General features: G+C 36.6%; 1 protein-coding gene across 1 annotated transcript; it reads left to right on the forward strand.

Annotated features, from left to right (window-relative positions):
* The first annotated feature begins 21,514 nt into the window (after window positions 1–21,514).
* On the forward strand, window positions 21,515–25,722 carry LOC129889026 (uncharacterized). The gene is made up of 5 exons (XM_055964125.1): window positions 21,515–21,801; window positions 24,427–24,567; window positions 24,875–25,114; window positions 25,199–25,258; window positions 25,361–25,722. Exons 1-5 carry the CDS (start codon window positions 21,610–21,612, stop codon window positions 25,463–25,465), a joined length of 738 nt encoding a protein of 245 aa, XP_055820100.1. The 5' UTR covers window positions 21,515–21,609; the 3' UTR covers window positions 25,466–25,722.
* Window positions 25,723–26,015: the final 293 nt, after the last annotated feature.

Raw genomic sequence — 26,015 nt, forward strand, 5'->3', positions numbered from 1 at the left:
AGTGGATGAGTTGACAAGGTTTAATTGAGACTTGTCGATATGATTTGATTGAGTTGATTAGATGGAGTTTTATGAGCATTGAGTCTTGAGAGGATTATCGAGCACCGAATTGGGTAAGAGTAAAGTCCATACTCAAACCCAATAACTACGTCGCCAAACGTAGGAGGGCATTGAACCGTTAAAGTCGGATGTTTCCCCAAAATATTTGTCCTGACATTATTGGACTTGGTTGGATTGGATCTATGATTGATTGACTCATTCATGCCCTGGCAAAGCATGAACGGACGCGGCAACAACGTCGGCTTGTTGTACTGTCACTGGCTCATAAGTGATGGTTGTCGGATAACAGAAACTCCCACATAAGTCTTGATAGTACTCTGATGTCAGATTGAGTTGAATGGTATGTGATTGGTCCCGTCTAAACCGTATTTTTGTTTAGACCTAGGACACTTGATTGAGTTATTATTTCTCTTGAGTTGAGTTCCGAGTGGGTTTGATGTTTCCTTTATGTCATTTTATTCGGCCATTTTACATACCAGTACATTCCACGTACTGACACCATTTGACCTGCATCGTTTCATGATGCAGAGACAGGTACTAGAGATCATCAACCGGTGCTCCGTTAAAGATCCACACCCACTCCAGCTAGCGGTGAGTCCTCCTAGTTCCGGAGTATATTAAGCCCTTTTTGTATAGTTTTGATGTCACTTACTTTGTCTTGATTGTTGATAGTCATGGGTTTGTCATGGGCACCTTCTAGGTTGTAGATAGAGGCTTCATAGACCGGAGTGTAGAAATGTTGAATTGTTCTTTTGAGTAGCCCTTTTTAAAAGTTCTTGTCGAGTTGATGATTGTTTGGCCTTTGGCCCTAATTTATGAACAGTATATCATTAATTGAGTTTTCCGCTAACAGAATGTGATTGAATGAATGTGTGACTAGACCAGGTGGTTCGCTCGGAGGTCAGAAATGGTACCCTCCCGGGGCGTCATATCAAACTCATGAAAGCTATAGGTGCATTTGTTAACCCAAAGGACATTATTAAAAATTCATAGTGCCTATACCTAGTCCTAAAAGCTATATTGGGCACATCCTCAAGCCTAATTTTCAACTGATGATATCCAGACCTGAGATCAATCTTTGAGAAGACTAAAGCACCTTGTAACTGGTCAAAAATTTCATTAATACGAGGCAATAAATATTTATTTCTGATGGTGACCTTATTCAACTGTCGATAGTCAATGCATATTCTCATACTACCATCCTTTTCCTTGACAAAAAATACTGAAGCACCCCAAGGGGAAGCATTAGGACAAATGAACTCCTTGTTAAGAAGCTCCTGAATCTAAGCCTTAAGCTCTCTCAACTCCGTCGGAGCTATACAGTAGGGAGAAATGGAAATTGGATGGGTACCCGACTCTAAGTCAATGCAGAAATCTATGTCTCGGTCAGGAGATATATCAGGCAAGTCTGAAGGGAAAACTTTCGGAAACTCACACACTACTGGGATAGACTCAATAGAAGGAGACTCTACTTCCATATTCTAAATATGGGCCAAATAGCCCAAATAATCTTGCCCCACCATTTTTCTAGCCTGGAGAAATGATATGACCGTAGATGACTTAGGCTTGTACACCCCTTTCCACTCTAACCTTTCCCTCTCCGGGATCTCTAGAGCCATAGTCTTTACATTGCAATTAAGTAGCATAAAGTAGGGGGACAATCAAGTCATGCCTAAGATCACATCAAAATCTGTCATGTCTAGGATCACTAAGTCAACACAAGTCTGATATCCCATAAACATAATAGAACAAGAATGATACACAAAGGTGATAATGACTGACTCTCCAATAGGGGTAAAAACATAAACAAGGGCATCCAATATATCACACAATGCATCAAAACCCAAGGCATATCTTACAGACACATAGGAATAAGTGGAATCCAAATCAAATAAAATAGTAGTCATCCGGTCACAAGTAAGAATAGTACATGTGATAACTGCGTCAGATGCCTCTACCTCGATTTTGATCGAAAATACATAAAACTGAGCTCGGTCATCCTGACGGGCCACTTCCATACTTAGATGGACTGCTCCTTGACCTGTATTACTACTGCCTCGACCCCCACGACCTCTCAGATTTACTCCTCGCCTATTTTGTGGACGTCCTCTGCCACTGTTCCCTCCAGCTGCTGGGACCACTGCTCAAGCCTGCTGGGGTGCTAAAACTGTCCTGTGGCGTTGAGGGAACTCCCTCTATATATGGACGGCTCTCCATAGTTAAAACAACCACGATTAAAATATGGGCGACTACCTGGAAATGATGCTCTCTGACCTTCATGGGCCTGATGCTGCTGTGGAGTACTTGAAAAACTGGTAGTGGAAGAAGGCAGTGCTGACTGAATTGGCCAGGCAGCAATTACCGGCCTGCCTGACCCTCTAAAATAGGATCCCTAGAAGTTACCTGCATTATTGAGCCTTTTAGCCAAAGTCTTGGCTTGTCTATCCTTCTTCACACCTTTAACTTTCTTAATAAAGTCTGTGACTTAGTTGGAACTCCTGTCGGACGAAGTCATATGAACAGAAAGTACCTGCAACTCAGGGTTCAACCTCTTCACGAACAACCTAACCCTCTCCTCCTCATTAGTAACCAGCTGAGTAGCGTACCTGGACACTGCATAAAATTTGTCCTCATAAGCAACCAATAATAACCCTCCCTTCACAAGGGACATAAATTCATCCTTCTTTCCATCTCTCAAGGTACGGAGCACATACTTCTCTAGAAACAGAGCATGTAACTGAGCCCAAGTGAGTGGGGGCAACACAGGCGAACGACACTCCACATAGGCCTTCCACCACTGCTTGGCCTCACCCTGCAGTTGGAAAGTCACAAACTCCACCCCATGCTGATACATTATATCTAGCTTGTGCAGCCTCTCATAACAATAAAGAGTAAACTCGTAGGCATCCTCATTTTCAGTACCATGGAAAATTGGAGGTTTGAGTTTGAGGAACTTAGTGAGCATTTCATGCTTAGTACCCGTCATCATCGGACTCATTAGTAGCCTGAAGAAAGCATATGTGCCTACCACCCTATCTGTTAGCGGAACTGCAATAATAAACAGATGATCAACAGGAGCTGGTGCTACAGGTATGGTGGGGATGGTCCCCGTGCCAGCTAAGACACTAAGGAAGGCCATGATTTGCTGGTCCAAAATTGGGTTTAGAGGGGGAATACCAGCAGCCTCAATTTGATTATCCTCCTCTGGTTCAGCCTACTCCTATTCTCCTCCAGTTTCCACCTCTCCCCCGAACTCATTATGGGGAGCAGGAGGGGCTTCACTTACTAGTACCTCCTCAATAGGTAACTCTACTCTGTTAGGTATTTCCCTTCCTCTGCCCCCGCCTCACCTACCTCTCCTGCCTCTCCCTCTACTACACCCTTGAATATCTGGCTCTTCTTCGGGCTCAACTAGAGCTACTGGCCAGACACCATTTGTGACACCCCGGAAATTTTTTCGCAAAGACTTACATTTTTTCACGTGTGGGAAGACTCGGAACGGAGGACTTGTAATTCTACACATGAGTTAGGATTAATTCCTAAGTGTTTGAAGTGTGTTACATGTGTTTAGGGGTCATAAGGGATCTCTAACACCAAGTCGAGTCCAAAGAACTCCAATCGATTAAGTTTTCGGACGAGTTAGTATAAGGGTCAACTTCAAATGACCATATCTCCTAGTATATAAATACCTGGGTGGCCCACGATAAACCAAATTAAAGTTCTTTGAGTCTTCTTTCCAATGCCACTAAGATTGCAATTTTTGGAGTTCGGAGTCAAAAGTAATGGTCATTTTACTACAGACTAATACTGCAGGAATTTCAAGCCTGGGCGAAATTTGGGCTTGGCGCTCCAGTGGCGTCCCACGCCACTATAGCGCCAGAAAACAGCCTCAGTAGTTTGGGGCTTGGCGCGATGCACCACTAGTAGATGTGCAGGGTTTTATGCCTATTTTGGCTTGGCGCTGCAGTGGCGCGACGCGCTACTATAGCTCCAGCAAGACTTTTGCCCAAATTTCCAGATTTTTGGAAGAGGGGCAACTTGGACTTTTTCCAAATTATATATACACCATCCTTGAGCATTTTGGACCATTATTTTCAACTTCTCTCTCTCTCTCTAAAAAGCCCTAGAAATTTTCCCTCTCTTCTTCTTCTTCCCCAAATCCATCTCCAACAAAGGGTGCTTTCAAGAGCTTCAAGAATTCAAGTCTTCCATTGAAGACCTAACATCAAGTTCCTTCAAAGTCTTCAAACAAGGTATGTAAGGCTAACCTAAAATATGGATTGAGTTCTTCCATATGCCTATAGATGTGTTGGTTAGGAGTTGTGAAAGAGTTGCACCTTCTAAAAAGGTTTTCTTGAAAGTTTTCCCTAAACTATGGAATGTTTTTAGATACAAATGGTTGATTGATGATTTTAATGACTTGAGTTACTAAATAGTTATTTTTCATATTATTAACTACAAATATATCTTTGTATATAGATTTATAGGTATTGACGATATTCTTGAGTTGAGTTTTGTTGAGAGTATGGGTTCATGTTTCATTCACATGAACCCAAGATGAGATTTCTTGTCATAAATGTCTTGAGGTTGAGATGGATAGTTGTGTGTATATATGTATTGATTGGAATGAAAAGAATGAATTGGTTAGTTAAGAATGTCCCTTTGCTTCTATAAAATGAACATAGGACAAAAATAAGGATTTTGGAGTAGATGTTTGATGATTGATGTGATGATAATACTTGACAATGATGTGATGATAATGTTTGATGATGATGTAAATGATAATATATGATGATGATGTGATGATGATATTTTGATGACGATGTGAGTGATGACGTGAATGGTGCTTATTAATATGTGTAGAATGATTGATGAAGAGGTGTATTGATGAGGATGTTATGTGATGGAGCGGGTTGGAGTCTAATGTGATTATGTGATATGCGATTTGCATAATCTGAGTTGATTGGAGTCTTATGAGTATTTTGGAAATAAAGGATCTTATAAGAAGGAGTTTTAAATAAATGATTTGTGAGCATTTTTGCATAAACTATTTATACACTATTTTTGAGTTTAAGAAATGATTATTTTCATCTATGATTTAAAAAGAGTTTAAGCATGAGTTGAGTATGAGGAGCCTTTAAATGAGTTGAGTATTTTTACATTAAAGTATCTATTTTGAGTTTGAGTTGAGGGGTTGAAATTATGTTTTAACGTACATAATATTTTCTGCATTCATCGAGTTGAGATTGTACAAGTTTTAAAGAGAAGAGTTTGATGATTTGAGTTGAGTTTTGAAAAGAGTCCAATGAGACTTGCCATTATGACTTATTTGAGTTGAAATGAGAACAGAGTTGATGAGGTGGTAATGTTCCACATGAAACTAGCCGTGAGGGCTTGTTTGAGATGATTGGAGGGAGTCTTATGAGCATGGAGTTATGGGAGGAGTATCGAGCACCGAAGCAGTGAGAGTATAGTCCATACTCGAACCCCAGAAACTACGCCGCCAACGTAGGTAGGGATGGAACCGTTAAATTCGGATGCTTCCCATGGGATCGAACCGTTAAATTCGGATGTTTCCTATTTTTATTGTCCTGAAATGATAGGACTTGACTAATCGATGGTATCCATGATTAGGGAGGCGTTCATGCCCTGGCAAGGTATGGATGGATGTGGCAACAACGTCTGATTGTTGTACTATCACCGGCTCATAGGTGATGGTTGTCAGATAAGAGAAACTCCCATTTAGGTTTTGATAGTGCTCCGAGTCAGCTGAGTTGAGTGGTTTACGAGTTGGTCCTGTCTAAACTAATTCTTGTTAGACTTAGGGCATTTGAGTGAGTTGCTAGATGCTTATGAGTTAGTCCTGTCTAAACTATTTCTTGTTAGACTTAGGATACTTGAGTGAGTTATTACATATTTATTGAGTTGAGTCCTTTGAGTTGAATTGTAAAACGTTGCATAATTTAATTTGCATATTTACTGAGTTGAGTCCTTTGAGCTGATTGTTGAGTTGAATGTTGAGTTGATTTTATATGGTCGAATTGGATTAGATGAATTGTGATTGGATTGAATAGAATGGTATGTGACTAGATTGGATTTGATTATTGAGTTAATTATTGAGTTGAGTGTATATAATCGGATTGTATATGATTGAAAGGGATCAAATTGTAAATGATTTGATTGAACTGTATTATACATAATTAGATTGGATTGTATGGTATATGATTGGTCTCTGTCTAAACTGTATCCTTACTTTAGATTTATGACGCCTTATTTGAGTCTCTCTTATCTTTCTGGTTTGAGATATGTGGACCGATGTTATTCTTCCTCGAGGTATGTTTCATTCTGCCATATTACATACTCGTACATTCCACGTACTGACGTCCATTTGGACCTGCATCATTTCATGATGCAGAGACAGGTTTAAGAGATCATCAATAGGAGCATCATTGGGGATCTATTCGCACTCAGCGTATTGGTGAGTCCTCCCCTACATTCGGAGGACACCGTCTATGTATTCTTGCATCGAGTTGGCCCTTTTCATTTTGATTTGAGGTAGCCATGAACATGTCATTGGCACCAATTAGATAGTAGTGATAGAGGCTTCATAGACTAGATAGTGATGAGTCGATTGAGTATTTCTATCCTTGAGTTATTCTTGTCAAACTATTTTTAAATGACAAATATTTTAGTTGATCTGTCGGCCCATGGCCTTTATTCTTTGAGTTGGATGGGTGATTTGAGTTGCCCGCTAAATTATTCTTTATTTTTAAACTTTCCGCTGAATGAATGAATGAACGGATGTGTGATCAGGCTATGTGGTTCGCTTGGGAGCCAGAAATGGTTTCTGAGTCCCGGTTACGTCTAGGGTACCCTCCCGGGGCATGACACCATTGTAACGTGTGTTAACCATCTGCGGATAAGAGAATGAAAGCGATTAGATACCAATTTGGATCGCCAGATATCAATTGGAATCAAGTTATAGTACGAAGAAAATAAGAGAGTGAAACTTTTCCTGAAATCGTGTAGCCTCTCAAAGAAAAGTACAGACGTCTCTATAATGTTCCACAAGACTCTACTAGACTCATTTTGGAACGACGAGATCAACAAACCTATGTTCTGATACCAACTTTATCACGAACCCGACCCGCCGTGACTAGCACCCACAATATTTATTCTAGTGGAGAATCATTTCTACAATCCAACTTTTCAACTTAAGAAATAAATATTAAAAACCTTGCAGAAGCAGGAATATAACAAGAAAATAGTATTGTGTTCCCATAAATCAACAATTTTAATAACTATGAAAATGCGGAAGTCAACACATCCTATGAACTGAAAGTCGTTCGTACCAAAATTCTAACTAGTGTCAATGTAAGAAAAGGGGAAACACTCCCCAAACAGAAGTCAAAATACTCAAATAGTGTCTAAACATCTGAGTTCCAAAAGAAGGACTGAGATTAATGGAAAAGTCCACGGCAGCATGACAGAATAGCTCACCCTTGGACTTTGAACAAACTTCTAATCTTCCAATCGGGGTCTCTCCACAACCGGCTGAATATGCTCTATACTCAACAAAAAGACAGAGCAAGAGTAGTATCAGTAAATAAAGACAATGGTGTACTGGTAGGATTATGCGGTTAGCCACTAAGTGGATCATAGACAAGTTAATTCATTACAATAAACATCTACATATACAAAATAAGTCAACCAATCTCAAGTTCAACTATTATTCAGCAATATCACAACTCAATAACTTCCATATGCTATAACTTCATACAAGGTCCTCTCAAGGGACCTATAAATAATCAACTTTGTGTCGGAATGTGACACCCGATCCAATTATGTATCAGAATATGACACCTGATCCAAATATATATCAAAACATGACACCCAATCCAAATTATGTGTCAAAATGTGACACCCGATCCAAAGGTACCACAATCACAAATACATTCAGTATTTACAATATTTATATAACCAAGAATAAGTTCATCATACAAATAGGCCAGCAAGTGATCATTTCACACATAATCTAGAATGTTTCCCTATTCATATACATACATGCATAGCATGAAGCAATTTAACAAGTACATGAAACACATATGAGAAACTAGACCATCACCTACCTCAAATTCAAGCTTCAACAACCTTACAATTCAAGAGTCTTCCCTTTTCGGGTTCGTTCTTCTCATTTTTGGTCTAGAAAATAGTAGATACCTATAAAGGATCAACACAATGACCCAACTATCAAGAAATATAACATAATTTCACACCCTAGGCCAACCTTTCCCACCATAGATTTTCAGTTCAAACCCTCCCCCAATAATTACCATCCATACTTTCTAGTTTCTAGGAATCAAAATATGAATCTAGGGAGTAAAAACCTTACCTTAAGTGTGAAAATCCGTGGGAAATTGATAGAATTCGCTCTAGGTCACCTCTTGATGTTTTAGAAACTAATTTTGCAGAAAAAGACCATTTCTGATCTTTTTCACAACTTAAGTCGCAACCGTCCTACTCTGGCGGGACCTATCACACTCTGGTGGCCCCACTTTGGCGGGAATAATCCCGCTCTGGCAAGATTTGCGGAAAAAGTGATCTCGAAGTTTGTGCTTTAAGCCCCCATTTTACAACACACCCTTTCCAAAGATGTATTAAAATTATACCCTTCGCGCCAAATTCGATTTCGAGAGTTTTACTCGCCCAAATGCGATTCTTCGAAGCCGTAAAAGCTCCGTATCGTCTTGGCTATCAGTCTGTCCAATCAAATTATATATTTGACCTTCCATCATTCACATGATCGCCCTAGACTTCACATGACTCAGAATTCGTCTAAATTTGTCCTAAACTCAAATTTTTCGAAGTTACTACCTGAAGTTTTTTGGCCTGAAATCCTTTCTCATTGGTCTATTCCTAACGACGGAGATAGGTCATTACAGTATATATATATTATATTTTCAAGCTCTCCAAACTACAGGTATGAGTTTCTAATATGATTGATCCCTTGTGAATCAATCCTAAAGATTGAGCTTATTAATAACATCAAGTTTAACATTGAATGAAATTCTTATAACCAATTAGGTTTCGAACCACTCAATTACAAGGGAAACAAACATATTTGTTTTTCAGAACTCATTCCCAAACAAACATATTTCATGAAAAAGAAATTATGATATGAAAATTTAGGTCAACATCATATGACAATATATCATTATAAATTATCCCTTAATTTTAGAGTTTGCTTTAATCTATCACTTACTCGGTTCTTTAAATTATTTTTAAGTTTATTGCGCTGATATTTACTTACATTTTGTAAACATATAGGTTATAATTTTATTGGGGAATGTGGAAAACATATATCTGAAGTAGTTGGAACAAAAATGTTATAATTATATCGAGAAATGTGTTTCTTTATAACCTCTATCTTTACAAAATGTTAATAAAAATTTAACTGCATCAAGTTTTAGAATACTTTTATTTTTATTTTATTTTTTGAGTTTTATTAAGAGGATTTAGTTTTCAAGCTTTCACATGTTTGATTTCGAGTTTGGAATTGGGATTATTATTTTGTGATGATTTTCGTGTGACAATTTTTTTGATATGCTATGTAGTTTATAGTAGATCTGAAAGTTAGTTAGCATAGTGAAATGACGTTTTGGTTTCTGCATATGTACGCATATACACTGATGAATATACATATGTATAGAGTATTTTTTGCTAATAACTGAGAAATCGAGTGGCGCACAATTCTGCACAAACATAAATACTACTTTTAGTTTTTACTTACTATTTTGATAGTCAAATGTTAGATTATCTGCTTTCAATGTTTTAATCTGCTCTAGAATAGTTAGTTTGCTTTGAAATGGAGTAAGATGCTTTGAATACGGAGTGATATCTAATATCTGTTGAGTTATTTTTTATTTTTTCTCTACTATTATTAATGGTATTGTTATAATTAACCATCTTTTATACTTTCAGAAAGAAGCATTATCCTTTCAAAACGTGCAAAATCAATTGAGCGGCAAGATATTTAACATTCAAATGAAAAGGCTATTCACAAAAAAATTGGATGCAGCGCTGAAGTCATCCATTTTGTCTTACCTGGAGAAACAAGATGTCATTCATAAACCACTGTCATCATCTACGATCAACGTCTCAGAGGCGAAAAAGCGCACAATTGAACATCTTAGTTCAGATGGAAAAGAACATCAAAGCACATCAAATAAATGCAATCCATCCTCCCACAAACATAGCATGAAAATGAAAACTCCTCACTTGAAAAAAGAATTAGAAGGTATTGAATTTGTTTTATGCATTGATTATATTTTTTTTTTAATTTTTTTATTTTGGTAATCTCTTGTATCATGTGTTAACTCTATTGTTTTAACTTGTCTCGTGTATTAGAATTGTTGGCACTGGTAGAGTATCTGCCTTTTCACGTGATCTTAATGTTTTAACAATGTTGGCATAATCATTATTAAGATATCACTATAGTCATTGATTGAATGCGTCTTTCTTGTTTTCTTTTTGTCTTGGTAGTAGTGGCTTGAATTGTGTATGCATAAAAGAAATTAAATACGATGAGCATATTATAAAACTATAGGCATCCATTAATTCTATCTTCAATAAAATTATTTGTTAGAGAAAGCTGGCTCACATACCAGAGAGTGTCTCGTATCAATTTTGTGTAGCAAGCTCAATGTAGGGAAAGGTGAGTGGGAAATATCTCCAAATTCCAACAGAGGAATAAAGTAAAATAGAAAGCTACATACTGTGAACATCTCCAGATTCTTCATGTCACAGTAATCTTCTTTGATCATTCAAATATATGCATGAAAAATTTGAAAATGCAACTATTTACTTATCTCTTTTAATTCGATTTAATCTCTAAATACAATATTTATTTTATTATTTTGAAGTGCAGTTGAAATACAATTGCTGTTATTTTAAGAACGGTTGAAATCACTTTTGCTTTTGTACTGGATACCATTTTTGGTGCTCTTTGTTGCTGCCAGTGGGTATCATGTTTTGCAATCTGTTGCTGATGCTACTGGATGCCATCTTTTGTTACTCTTTTGTGATGGTTGAAAGTATTTATTGCTATGATATTAGGTTGGTTTACATCTTTACTATCTTCTTATACAAACTCCATTTATCATCTTGAATGCCAATACATTTGAAATACTGACATTTCATCTTAATTCAAATTAAGCAGGTGATTTTGATGAAGACCGATCAGAAGTCACTGATCACAACACTAAGACTACATTTGCTTCCATATATGTAAATGTTCAACTATGTAAATATCTCGCTTAAACAGCCAATAGTATATGACATTAACACGAATGTGTAAAGAACATATTTGGCAGCTATACTATCTTCAAAATACTAATATTGTTATTACCTATGTGTTTTAATTAATTTAATATGCATCAATTCATATATGATGATGTTTATATAAGATATGATCATTTACCTTCATTAATTTTAGCTAAGCACGGGCAAAGCTCATCTAGTTTCAAAATAAAAGCCTACAATTGAGGGATATGAGTTTGGTTAAAATGAAAGTACCCCCTCTGTTTTAAAATATTATCACGTTTCATTTTCTGAAAATTAAGTTAATCAATTTTTAGAGTTAAATTAAATTAAATTAATTCAAATTTTTTTTTATATCAATATAATGAAAAAATACATCATAAAATATTGGCCAATTCAAATCATTTGACTCTAAAAAAATTATGACAAGTATATTGAAACAAAAGGATTATTGCTAAGTGGAGTAATTATTGATTTTTTTTAAAAAAAGATTTAACAAATATTGTGAAATCATCATGTTGAACAACCTATATTCTTAATCTTGTCACATAAAATGTTAAAATTAAAAATTTTACTAAATATTAAAAAAAATATATGCTTTTGAAGACAAATCGAAGAAAAAAAAGTAACATACTTGGGTGTTGTTTGGGAACAAATATATTTGAGAAAAACTTGAAAAAAATTTGAAAACTATTGTTTGGTCATATAACTTGTCATTACTTGACAAATACATTTGACAAACATCCCAAATTTCCAACTTCTAAAAAAAAACTAGAATTTGGGTCAAATTGTAGTATTTGGAAATTTTTAAAATTACTCTAAACTTTTATATTTTATAAAAACATCCATCATTTATAGTTTTGGACTAAATTTCAATCCTAATTTGTCATACAAAATTTATATCATTCTGTCACGCCCCGGGAGGACACTCTAGACATGACCGGCACTAGAAGACCATTGCTGGTCTTCAAGCAAACATCTTGGTCCAATCACAGATTCATTCAATCACATTCTATCAGCGGAAGACTCAACTCACAAGACTACTACTCATAAATAAGGCCAAAGGCCAACTATCTATCCAATCAATAACTAGTAAGAATGAAACTAGTCAAAATGAATCAAATCAACATCATCAACACTCTAGTCTGTGAAGCCTCTATCAACAATCTAAGAGGTGCCAATGACAGGTTCATGGCTACCACAAATCAAATAAAAGAAAGCTAACACAAAGCTGAAAAGACATCTACGATATCCTCCGAAAACAGGGAGGACTCACCAACTAATTGGAAGCGAATAGATCCTCAACGGTGCGCCTGTTGATGATCTCTAGTACCTGTCACTGCATCATGAAATGATGCAGGTAAAATAACGTCAGTACGTGAAATGTACGAGTATGTAAAATGACAAAATAAAACATGCATCAGGGTAGAATCGAATCAACTCAGAATCTCAACTCAGAGAAAGAAACAACTCAATCAAGATGTCTGATGTCCAAACGAGAATATGATTTAGACAAGACCAATCATATACAATCCAATCCAATCCGGCTCAGAGTACTATCAAGACCTATATAGGAATTTTTCTTATCCAACAACTATCATTTATGAATTAGTGATAGTACAACAAACTGACGTTGTTGCCATGTCCGTTCATACCTTGCCAGGGTAAGAACGAATCAACAATCACGATCTATAACAAATTAATTCCTATCATATCAGGACAGTAATTTGGGAAACATCCAACTTTAACGGTTCAATTCTCTCCTATATTTGGCGATGTAGTTATTGCGTTCAAGTTATTACTTATTCTTACCCAATTCAGTGCTCGATACTCCTCCCAAGACTCAATGCTCGTAAAACTCTATCCAATCATTTCAATCTAGTCATTTCGACATGTCTTATTTGGACCCTTATCAATTCATCAATTCTATCATAATCAAACCTCCCAACCGATCATACTATCCAATCAATTCCAATCACATTTTTCAAGAGTAGTTTAGATAATCATTATGAAAACATTTAATCCTATCCAATCATTTCTCCATTCATTCAGCCAATCCTTTGGGGCTAAATCATGACTCATCAAGACTCCAAATCAACAATTAAGGAGACTCGAAATATTTAAGTTTATAACAAAAATATGTATAACAACTCATACCAATCAACTCTTAGACCCAATCATAGTATAAGAATACTGTAATATAAGAATCAACTCGAGTTTATGGGGATAAAGACATGAAGCATTTATCGATTTTTTAACTCATCAATATCAACATAACAAAATCAAGTTAGTAGAGGTAAAAACACATTAGGACATAGATCTATCAAGAGAACTCAATTCATATGAACATTCAACTGAAGGAAGATGTAGGGCACATGGATGAATTCAATTCATATTATGAGCAGCCTTATATACCTGACTTGAAGAACAAATCAAGGATTTGATGGTCTTACTTGAATAACTTGAATCTTTCCCTCCTTCTCTTCTCCAATTCTTGCTCTCAATGTTCGTGGGTGTTTTTGGAGAGAAAAATCCTTACAAACTAATATGGGGGAGGAATTTAGCCCTAAAACATAGTGGGTTAGATCGGGAAAGGTGAGGGAAAGACCAAAAAACCCCTCCTAAAAATTAAAAACAGGCAGAAAATTGAAGTGGAAAAAGTCCGCGTCGCGGAGTTGTTCTCCCATAGTTCATTTTTTTCAAAATTCAAAGTTGAACAAAAATTGGCCAAGTCCGCGACGCGGACTAGTCGCGCACCCTTATGGTTAACTGGAAATACCCTTTTACTGAATCTCTAAAAAATGCAATCTTCATGGAGTTAGAAAGAGAACTCAAAGACCTTTAATTTAATAGGTTATGGGCCACCTAACTCCTAATATTCGGAAAGTTATGGTCATTTGAAGTTGACCCTTATACAGACTCATCCGAAAACTTAGCCGATAGAAATTATTTGGGCTTAACATGGTGCTAAAGATCCCTTATGACCCTAAACCACATCTAATACACTTTAAATACTTAGGAATTGATCCTATATCATATATACAAATTATAAGTCTTCGATTTCAAGACTATACGCATACGAAGAATGGTACAAATCTTAGCATAGAAATTTTTGAGGTGTAACAACATCTCCCACTTGGGATCATTCATCCTCAATGATAAGTAAACCAAGGATGAACTCGAGGCATGAATAAAAATCAAGACTCAATCATTCAACTAATCAAATGCTCAAAATAATTTACTATTCAAACTCAAGATGGACATACCAATTCAAATCAAGAAAAGGGACATTACCTTTAATATTCTCATCAATAGGTAGGAATAGATGTGGATATTTGTCTTTCATATCTTCCTCAACTTCCCATGTGGCTTCCTCAAAAAATTAATTCCTCCACAAGACTTTGATTGAGGCAATCTCTTTGGTCCTCAATTTGCGAACCTGAGATCAAGAATTTGGACCGGAATCTCTTTATAGGATAAGCTATCCTTAACTCCAATACTATCAATGGGGACTGCCAATGAAGGATCTCCCAAGCACTTCTTCAACATCGAGATGTGAAATACCGGATGAATGTCAGTTAGCTTAGAAGATAACTCAAACTCATAAGCGACACTCCCAATCTAGTAAGGACAATTGTATTGAGGACTAAGCTTTCCTTTCTTTCCAAACCTCATGACACCCTTCATGGGTGACACTTTCAAGTACACCCAATCATCCACTTCAAACTCTAAGTCTCTTCTTCTCACATCCGTGTAAGATTTCTGGCGGATTTGGGCTGTCTTTAGCCTATCTTGAATAACCTTCACCTTCTCCATAGTTGGTGAACAAAATCAGGCCCAATCAACTCAACTTCAAACCACCCAATTGGTGGTCTACACCTCCTCCCATACAAAGCTTCATAGGGAGTCATTTGAATACTTGTATGGTAACTATTATTGTATGAAAACTCTATGAGAGGTAAATGATCATCCTAATTTCCTTTGAAGTCAAGTACACATGCCCTCAACATATCCTCCAATGTTTGGATGGTGCGCTCTACTTAGCCATCTATTTGGGGATGAAAGGCTATACTAAGATTCACCTTTGAACCCAGTCCTTTCTGAAAGGATCTCCAAAATTGAGAAGTGAATTGGGTTTATCTGTCTGAGATAATAGAAAAGGGAACCCCATGCAATATCATAATCTCCTGAATATACAATTTTGCATAATCCTCTGTGATGTTAGTAGTCTTAACTGCTAAGAAGTGGGTTGATTTAGTCATTCTATCCATAATCACCCAAATTAAATCATGCCACTTTCGGGACCTCGACAAACCTGTAATAAAGTCCATATTGATCACCCCTATTTCCATTCCAGAATCTCTATATTTTAAGCTAACCCACATGGCCTTTGATGCTCAACTTTAACCTGTTGGTAATTCGAGCACTTGGAAACAAATTCAGCGATATCTATTTTCATTCTACTCCACCAATAGACTTCCCTCAAGTCATGATACATCTTTATAGAACCAGGATGAATAGAGTATCTGGAACTATGCGCTTTGGCCATAATCCTTTCTCAAATATCATCAACATTCAGAATACACAATCTATTTTGATACCTTAACACACCATCTCCCCCTTTGGAGAAAATCACCACCTTCTATTTATAAATAACTTCCTTCAACTGAAGAAGAACAAGATCTTGGTCTTGCCTCTCTTTCACCTCTTCCATAAAGGATGATGCAGACCCATTCTGAACATTAACTTCGCCTTCATTATTCTCCTCAAGCTTAACTCCTAATCAAGACAATCTATGCACCTCTTTAGCCAACTCTTTCTTTCCCTCCTCCATATAGGTAGTGCTACCCATAGACAACCTGCTAAGAGCATCTGCAACAACCTTAGATTTACCTGGTGATAAAGAATGCTCATATCATAATCCTTGAGAAACTCTAACCATCTCCTCTGCCTTAGGTTGAGTTCTTTCTAACTGAAGATGTACTGCAAACTCTTATAATCAGTGAACACATCAACATGCACTCCATACAAGTAGTGGCTCCAAATTTTAAGAGCAAATACCACAGCTGCCGACTCAAGGTCATGAGTTGGGTAATTTCTCTCATGAATCTTAAGCTATCTTGAAGCATAGGCTATCACTTTTCCCCTCTGCATCAACACACAACCCAAACCAACTCTAGACTTATCACAATAGATTATAAAATCCTCTGTTCCATCAGCCAAAGTCAAAACAGGAGCAGTAGTCAGCTTGGTCTTCAATTTTTGGAAACTCTCCTCATAAGCATCGGACCATTAAAATTTAGCCTTCTTTTGGGTCAGCTTGGTGAATGGTGATGATATGGATAAAAATCCCTCTATAAATCTTCGATAATAGCCCGCCAAACCCAAGAAGCTTCTTATATCTGTTGGGGATGTGGGTCTGGGCTAATTTTTCACTACTTCAATATACCATCTCTAGATATAAGGAAAGCCACTGATGCAAGATAAAATTTACATTTGGAGAACTTTGTATACAATACCTGGTCTTTTAGAGTCCGTAGGACAACTCTAAGATGATAGGAATGCTCTTCCTCATCCTTGGAGTAGACCAAAATATCATCAATGAAGACAATCACGAACATATCAAGATACAACTTAAACACTCGATTCATGAGATCCATAAAGACTGCAAGGGAATTAGTCAACCCAAAGGACATGATCAAGAACTCAAAATGGAAATAACGGGTTCAAAAAGCTATCTTTGGGATATTACACTCCCTCACCTTCAACTGATGGTAACCTGATCTTAGGTCTATCTTTGAAAAACAAGTGGCACCCTGAAGTTAGTCAAACAAATCATCTATTATGGGGAGAGGATAGTTATTCTTTATGATGACCTTGTTCAGTTGTCTGTAATCAATGCACATTTTAAAGGACCCATTTTTCTTTTGCACGAATAGGAAAGGAGTGCCCCAAGGTAAGACACTCGGCCTAATGAATCATTTATCTAACAAGTCCTTCAACTATTCTTTCAACTCTTTTAACTCAGCAGGAGTCATTCTATATGGAGGGATAGAGATAGACTGCTTATCAGGAAGGACATCAATCCCAAAGTCGATCTCCTTATTAGGAGAAACTCCGGGCAGATACTCAGGAAAGACTTTAGGAAACTCATTAACAATCGGGACCAACTCAAGGGATGGATACTCAACACTATCATCTTTCACTCGTATGATGTGATAATATACCCTTTCGAGATTAACTTCTTAGACCTAATATAGGAAATAAATTTACCCTTAGGCATGACATGACTACCTTTCCACTCTATGATAGGCTCATTCAGGAATTTAAACTTAACAATCCAAGTCCAACAATCAACAGAGTCATAACAAGCATAAAGCCAGTCTATACCAAGAATGACATCAAAATTAACCATGTCCAACTCAACTAAGTCAGCTAGGGTACCCCTGTAATATATTGACACAGTATACTCCCTATAGACTCTCTCAACTAAGATAGAATCACTAACAGGAGTAGATACACTAAAGGGTTCTAGAAGACACTTAGGAATTTTATCAAATCTACTAGCCATACAAGGAGACACAAAGATAGTGTAGTACCCGGATCCATCATAATATAACAGTCAAGAGTAAAGACTTGAATTATACCCATTACAATATTTGGAGAGTTCTCCTGATCTTGGCGACTAACTATGGCATATAGACGGTTTGTACCTCTGCTCGTACCTGAAGTAGTGCCCCTCTGATTACCTCTAACTGGTGGTGTGGTGGTACAAGAATGGGCTCTGTCGCCCCATGTCAGACACTCTCTCTAAAAATGGCCTACTTGGCCATATTGATAACAACCATTCTTTTTCTCTCTGTACTCTCCCAAATAAAGCTTACCTCACTTGTCGTAGAGTGGCTTTTCCCTCAAACCTTGAGCCACACTAGCCTAGGATTGAGAACCCTAAGCTTTGAAATTCTGGTGACTCTGTCCCTGCTGATCATACCTGTTATGCGGTGCAGGTGCACTTACCGCAGATGGGGCATAGTTGGAAGACCTCTTCAGAAAGAAGGACCTATTTCCCTTGCTCTGCCTCTACTCACTCATGTCCAATTGATTTTGCCTTCTTTCTCAAATACTCCTCGTTGTCTTTCCTCTTCTCATCCTCTACCTACTGCACATACACCATTAATCTAGAAATATCCATGTTAGAGATCAACAATGATGCTTTGCACTCCTTCTTCACATGTCTTCCCAATCCAGAAAAAAATTTCCTCATCTTTGATCTCATATCTGGGATCATCTCCGGAGCATATCTGGACAGCTGGATGAACTTCAGATTATACTCTTTAACTGTCATACCTTTTTGTTTTAAATTCACAAACTCTTCTACTTTTGCTTTCCTCAATTCTCTAGGAAAGAAGTGATCAAGGAATGCTCTCTCAAACTCATCCCAAATAGAAGACTCCACATCCTCACCTCTACTTCCTTTCCACTGGTTACACCAGACATTTTCCACATTCTTGAGCTGATAAGACACGAACTCAACCCCCTCGATCTCCTTAGCATGCATCGCTTTTAAGATCTTTCACATCTCATCAATGAAATTCTGAGAGTTCTCATTAACCTTGGAACCTGTGAAGACTGACATATTTATTCTTAGAAAATCTCTAATCCTCGTGGCAGCAGATGACTTTTGATAACTAGAGCTAGGAGTTGGTGAACTCTGGCTACCATTGCGGGCAACCACCAATTGAGTGAGCATAGCAAATGCTCCTCGGAAATCTGCCTCCAAAGTTGGTGCAGGCTGAGTAGTAGGCACTTGAGGTGCCTCAATATATCTTGCATGTTGGCCCCTAGTCCTCGGTAGGGGCATCTCTGATTGTGGAATCTTTGTGTTATTAGTATTCCTTTGGCTGGCGATACATTTAGGAGGCATTGTCTACAATATGTAAATGCACGAATTAGAAAAGAGCTTTCATAGAGTTAAACTCTATTATATGAACTCAGAATATAAAGAAGTGAAATAATTTTTAATGTCTTATAACCTCCTTATTATAAGTATGGTGCACAACACACCCATAAGCAAGATGTCCTATGTCTAAACGAGACTATGATTTAGATAAGACCAATCATATATAATCCAATCCATTTCAATCCGACGCAGAGTACTATCAAGACCTATATGAGAGTTTCTCTTATCCAACAACTATTACTTATGAGCTAGTGATAGTACAACAAACTGACATTATTGCCACGCCCGTTCATACCTTTCCAGGGTAGGTACAAATCAACAATCACGGATTCATAACAAATTAAATCCTATTATGTCAGAACAGTAATTTGGGAAACATCCGACTTTAACGATTCAATTCTCTCCTATATTTAGTGACGTAGTTATTGGGTTTGAGTTATTACTTATTCTTACCCAATTCGGTGCTCGATACTCCTCCCAAGACTCAATGCTCATAAAACTCTATCCAATCATTTTAATCTAGTCATTTCGACATGTCTTATTTGGACCCTTATCAATTCATCAATTCTATCACAATCAAACCTCCCAACTGATCATACTATCCAATCAATCCCAATCACATTTTTAAGAGTAGTTTAGATATGCATTTATGACAACATTTAATCCTATCCAATCATTTCTCCATTCATTCAGCCAATCCTTTGGGGCTAAATTATGACTCATCAAGACTCCAAATCAATAATTAAGGAGACTCAAAATATTTAAGTTTATAACAAAAATATGTATAATAACTCATACCAATCAACTCTTAGATCTAACCATAGTATAAGAATATTGTAATATAAGAATCAACTCGGGTTTATGGGGATAAAGACATGAAGCATTTATCGATTTTTTAACTCATCAACATCAATATAACAAAATCAAGTTAGTAGATGTAAAAACTCATTAGGACATAGATCTATCAGGAAAACTCAATTCATATGAACATTCAACTCAACGAAGATGTAGTGCACATGGGTGAATTCAATCCATGTTATGAGCAGCCTTACATACCTGACTTGAAGAACAAATCAAGGATTTGATGGTCTTACTTGAAGAACTTGAACTCTAGCCCTCCTTCTCTTCTCCAATTCTTGCTCTCAATGTTCTTGGGTGTTTTTGGAGAGAAAACACCTTAGAAACTGATATGGGGGCAAAATTTAGCCCTAAAACGTAGTGGGTTAGGTCGGAAAAAGACCGAAAAGCCCCTTCCAAAAATTGAAAATGGTCAGAAATTTGAACTAGGGTGGAACAAGTCCGTGTTGCAGAGTTGTTCCCCCATAATTCATTTTTTTTCCAAAATTCAAAGTTGAACCAAAATTGGCCTTGTCCGCGATGCGGACTGGTCACTCACCCTTCTGGTTAATTGGACATAATTTTTTACTCCAAACTCCAAAAAATGCAATCTTGGTGGCGTTGGAAAGAGGAATTAAAGTCCTTTAATTTGATAGTTTTTAGGCCACTTAACTCTTAATATTCTGAAAGTTATGGTCGTTTGAAGTTGACCCTTATATGGACTCATCCGAAAACTTAGACGATAGAAATTCTTTGGGCTTGACTTGGTGCTAGAGATCTCTTATGACCCTAAAACACATCTAATACACTTTAAATACTTAGGAATTGATCCTATATCATATATACAAATTTGAAGTCTTTGAATTCAAGCCTATACGCATACGAAGAATGGTCAAAATCTTAGCGTAGAAATTTTTGAGGTGTAACACATTCTATGCATATTTTATACAATTTTTATCCTAGCTTATTCTCCGAAGATACTTCCAATTACAAGTATTAATAATAGCTTTTTGTCTACAAATAAATTATATTTTTCATTTGTTTTCTTCCTTTTTTTCCGAATTCGTATTAGTTGTCATGACTTTTCTCGGAGCATGCTCATTATAAATGATAATACAATTTTATAGATATTTTAAATAATTTTTAAAACTTATGCATATAAATTATATATTTTTTAAAATAAAATATTTTTTTCAAAATTTATAATCAAACATATGATGAAACTTAACCTAAAAATATTTTGTCAAAAATATTTAAAAATTTATGACCAAATGCTAGGTTAAATTAGAAAGGGGAGCAATACATTACCAGGCTTCCCACTGAGCCAGGCCGGCTAAAGTTGGAACGCCAAGCCCATTAACACGCATTCACGCGCCATTAGGGTCTGGAAACTTCCTTCCAGAATTTCCTATTATCAGTTTCTAGCATTTTCTATGCTACTAAATACTAGGAACGTCCTCCAAAACCCAGAGTTCACATTTGATTTTATTGAAAGAAGAAGAAAATACAAAATGGCAGCAAACGATTTAGCTTTGGATTTGGAGGAACTTCACCATCTTCAGAGTATAGCGAAACGGCCTCGTGTGCTTTCTCTCATTTCCTCTGAGATTCGTAACTTGGAGAAGGTTTTTTGAATTTTCACTTTTTTTTTGGTTCTTATTAGTCTTTTCTATTTCCATTTCGACTACTGTTGCTCGTCTGTATAACTGTATTTTTTAAATTTTTTTTAATTGTTGGTGTAAGTTGGATATTACTGATGGTCTGATGCTAAAATGAAGTATTTCAAAAACTAGGTTGAAATGGTACTTGTTCTCATGATTCAGGTTATTGCAATATTTTTTTGTTGTTACTATTTCCGTAGTAGTAGTTATATTTTTTTCATTGTTATTTTTCCTTTTCATACTTACTCTGATTTGCTGTACTAGACCCAAGGGTAGTAATAAGGTCTGCATATATTCTATACTGGTTATGTTGTTGTTGCTGCTTATGATTCGGTTCATTTCAGGACCAACTATTGTGTAGAAAACTAAAGGTTTCAATTATTTTTTTTGATAGGGTAAAGTTAGGTTTGTAATTCTCACTTGATTAGCTCCCTTCAATAAAATGATTGAGTTATGTAGGATGGGTTCGGGAAAATTTGATGGCGTGGATCCGCTTGAAGTAGTCTCAAAGCTGTATTGAAGAATCCGTATATGCTTCTTTTTGTTAGTAATTTAATTTCTGTCTTTTGTAGATGATTTAGTGATTGTAGAATGGGTTCTTGTAATACAAAGTGGATGAAGCAGCTGTAATTGCATCAGGTGGCTTGTTTAGAAGTTAATGTTTCTAGTCTAGTATCTTGAAATGAATGCCAAGTAGGGGCTGCAAAATCATCCCAAACCTGCCCAATCTGTCTGGTATTTCGACTGGTTGGGTAATGAATAGTTTGTTGACTTGACCTAACATATTGAACCCAAAATGACGCATCAAACATTCGGGTCAAAACAGGTCTAAATAGTGTAACCAGTTGGGTCAAAATGTAATCCAACTCAAAACATTTTGACTTTTTAGTTTACATCACCTAATTTGCTTTCCAATATCCGATGACATGTTTGATGCTTAGAAGTGAGTTTGATTTGTTTTTATTATGTTTGTTAAGAGTAGGTTCTTATTAGATGTGTTAAACTTAAGCTTTGACATTACATTGTTTTTGAGCTGCATATATCTACTCTATTTATGGCCTAAATATTGAACACCAGCAATGTTTTAGAGATAGAACACTTAGAAACTTATTGTTCATTGAGACTAGGTTGAAACATTTCTATTGTAGTCCAACAACGACAACAAAAAAGAATTTGAAGTATCATTTTAGTTTATGAGATCCTTACTTCCTTGGACCATAAAAAAATTACTAATACATATTGATTTTTTTACTAGTAAAATTGCTATGATATTTTAACTACTCAATTTTATGTAATTGTTTTTTTTTTGATTTCATAAACTCAAAGGTATGTTTTATAGAGTGGTCATTAGTCAACCTTGTTGTATTGGGCGGAGGGTTGACTAGTCAAAAATTTCCATGTGTAGAAGATGCATGTTGTGGAGATGAGGATGCTGAGGCGGGTGTGTGGTTATACTAGGAATGATAAGGTTAGAAATGAGGATAGAGTGACCTCTGTGATGGATAAGATGAGAAAAGTGAGACTGAGATGATTTGGATATGTGAAGAGGAGATGTACCGATGCACCAGTAACAAGGTGCAAGAGGTTGGTTATAAAGGGTACGAGGAAAGGCAGAGTTAGGCTGAAGAAGTATTGGAGAGAGGTGATAAGGCAGGACATGACCCATCTTTAGGTGGACATAATCTTAGATTCTTGAGGACATGTGTTAGGGCAGAAGGCTAATAGGTAGTGTAGTTTTGTTTTGCTTAGGGGGGTTGATATTTGTCATTGTCGTTATACTAGTATTATTGTAGTGCTTGTTTTGATATGTCGATTACTGCACTATTTTGTTGTTACTTGTCATGTTTTTGTTGTTACTTGCTATGTTTTCGGCATTGTCTCGGTTTTCTTTGTACATGAATTTGATGCACTTGAACTGATGGTCTTTCTAAAACAACTTCCTTTTCCAGACCACACTTGTGGAATTTCACTAAGTATGTTGTTGTTGTTGTGTTTTTTAATTTTCATGTTGTTTTGATATTCTTCTTCATTCCTAGACATGCCGTGGAGTATTTAATTCAAATATGTTTCACCTTTAATAATTTTGAAATGCCAAACCTATTGCTAAGCATGACGACTCTGGTTGAGTAAAACTTCTCTAGAGATTTTGTAAGGTAATAAGATGCTCAGCTCCAAAATACAATTTGAGGAGATACTGATTGATCATTATTTTCACTTTTTGATCTTTACAAAGTTATATTCCTTTTGACATATGGATGAGGGATGCATGAATGAGATTAGAAAATTGTACTGTTAAAAAGTCTACCTGCATGGTATCTAAGTTTTTGGTGTTTCTTATCAAATGAGATATTAAGATATGAGAAATGAGGCAATAGCACATTTAATTTGACATGAAACATCCTTCTTGAATCAGGAACTGCACACAAGAGTTCCGTATGTAGTTTATTTAGTTGTCATTATGATGTTTGTTATACAGAAAAGAGTTTAGCAGTTCTTTTCAATCTGTTCTCAGTGCAAGGTTATTGTGTGAACAAGTTTGACATTTGTACAAAGATATTCCAGGTCCTTAATGTCTTTGCTGTTCTGCAGCTGTCAAAAGATGGTGCTTCACTGCCATCCTCGCAAATACCAGCTCCAGTTTCAACTGCAGCAAAGGTGATCCATAACCCATCACTGAACTATGTCTCTGTTTCATCCTTCAGTTGGGATCAAGACAATGACAAAGTGAAGGTACGATATCTTTGGTCAGAGCATTAAGGTTGAACACCTCATTGTCTATTTAAATGTGTGAGATTCTTGTTTACAAACAATGGTTTCCAAAACAGAGATAGAGAAGGTGGATACTTAGCCTTCCAACCATTGTAACAGAACTCATCCATCTAATTCTCACTACATCTTTACTGGACCACAGAGCAGCACCATTGCAAATGGGTTTTACTTTAATTATAAAATTCCAATCGGTTCTCTACCATATCGGGATTTTTACTCCTTCGTTGTTACTCCATCTCGTCTGATGGCTCATTTTTCTCTTATACAGATTTATCTATCATTGGAAGGAGTAGATCAGGAGAAAATGGAGGCACATTTCAAGCCTACTTCTTTTGATGCCAAGTTTCATGATGTACATGGAAAGAACTATCGCTTCTCCTTGCCGAAATTGAACAAAGAGATTGTACCTGAGAAATGTAAGGTGCTTGTGAAACCCACAAGGGTTGTCATCACCTTGGCCAAAGCCTCCAAAGGGAACTGGTTGGATTTGCATTACAAAGAGGACAAGGTTATTATCTGTTCCATGCATTCATTTTTCACTTTTTGATTATGATGTTTGTTTAATAACCATGTAATGCTTGTTATCCTGCAGTTCAAGCCAAATTTGGACAAAGAAAAAGATCCCATGGCAGGAATTATGGATTTGATGAAGGTATCATCTCATTTGCAGTATCTGATGTTATGGACTTCTCCCTTCTTTGCATTCCCTTTCTTATTTTCAATATGTATGTGATGAGTGATGTTTCATTTGCAGAACATGTATGAGGACGGTGATGAGGAAATGAAGAAGACGATTGCAAAAGCCTGGACCGATGCTAGATCTGGCAAGGCAACTGATCCATTGAAACGCTACACCTGAAGGCTGAAATAGGTCTGTTTACAGATTTTAGTGGCTTATTCTGGGTGAGCAGTTGCAGGCTGTATTCTGTTACCATTTGAGTAGCTTGTAGACCGGATAATCAAGAATTTCTATGTAGAAATTTTACAGTATGTTGCTTGCATGGTTCTTCTTTAAGCCTTTATTAGATGATTGTTGAAATTGGTATATATGCAGCTGGTATCAAGTAATTGTCTTTAAACTGGAGTACCTTTTTATGATAAATGTTTTTATTTCTACTTTTTCAGTTTTCTTATTTGATTTATAAACCTTAGGATCTGATATACTCGATATTCCTAGCCATCGTGCCGAACAGAATAATTCTCAGTGATCTTGTAGGATCTCTCTACTTCGTCCGTAGATGTATCCGAAAACAGTACTCGTATTTCAATTTGTTTGTTTTATTTTCCTTCTACCTTTAAGCTACATCCACCACTGGCGATACTTGTTCACCTCGACTCTTTTCTTTTGCTATGGATACTCTTGACTAGTCCACTTTGAGAACAAATAATGATGATCAGTGCTGTCGACT

This window comes from Solanum dulcamara, chromosome 5 (genome assembly GCF_947179165.1).
Source record: "Solanum dulcamara chromosome 5, daSolDulc1.2, whole genome shotgun sequence".
In the NCBI taxonomy this organism is placed as follows: domain Eukaryota; kingdom Viridiplantae; phylum Streptophyta; class Magnoliopsida; order Solanales; family Solanaceae; genus Solanum; species Solanum dulcamara.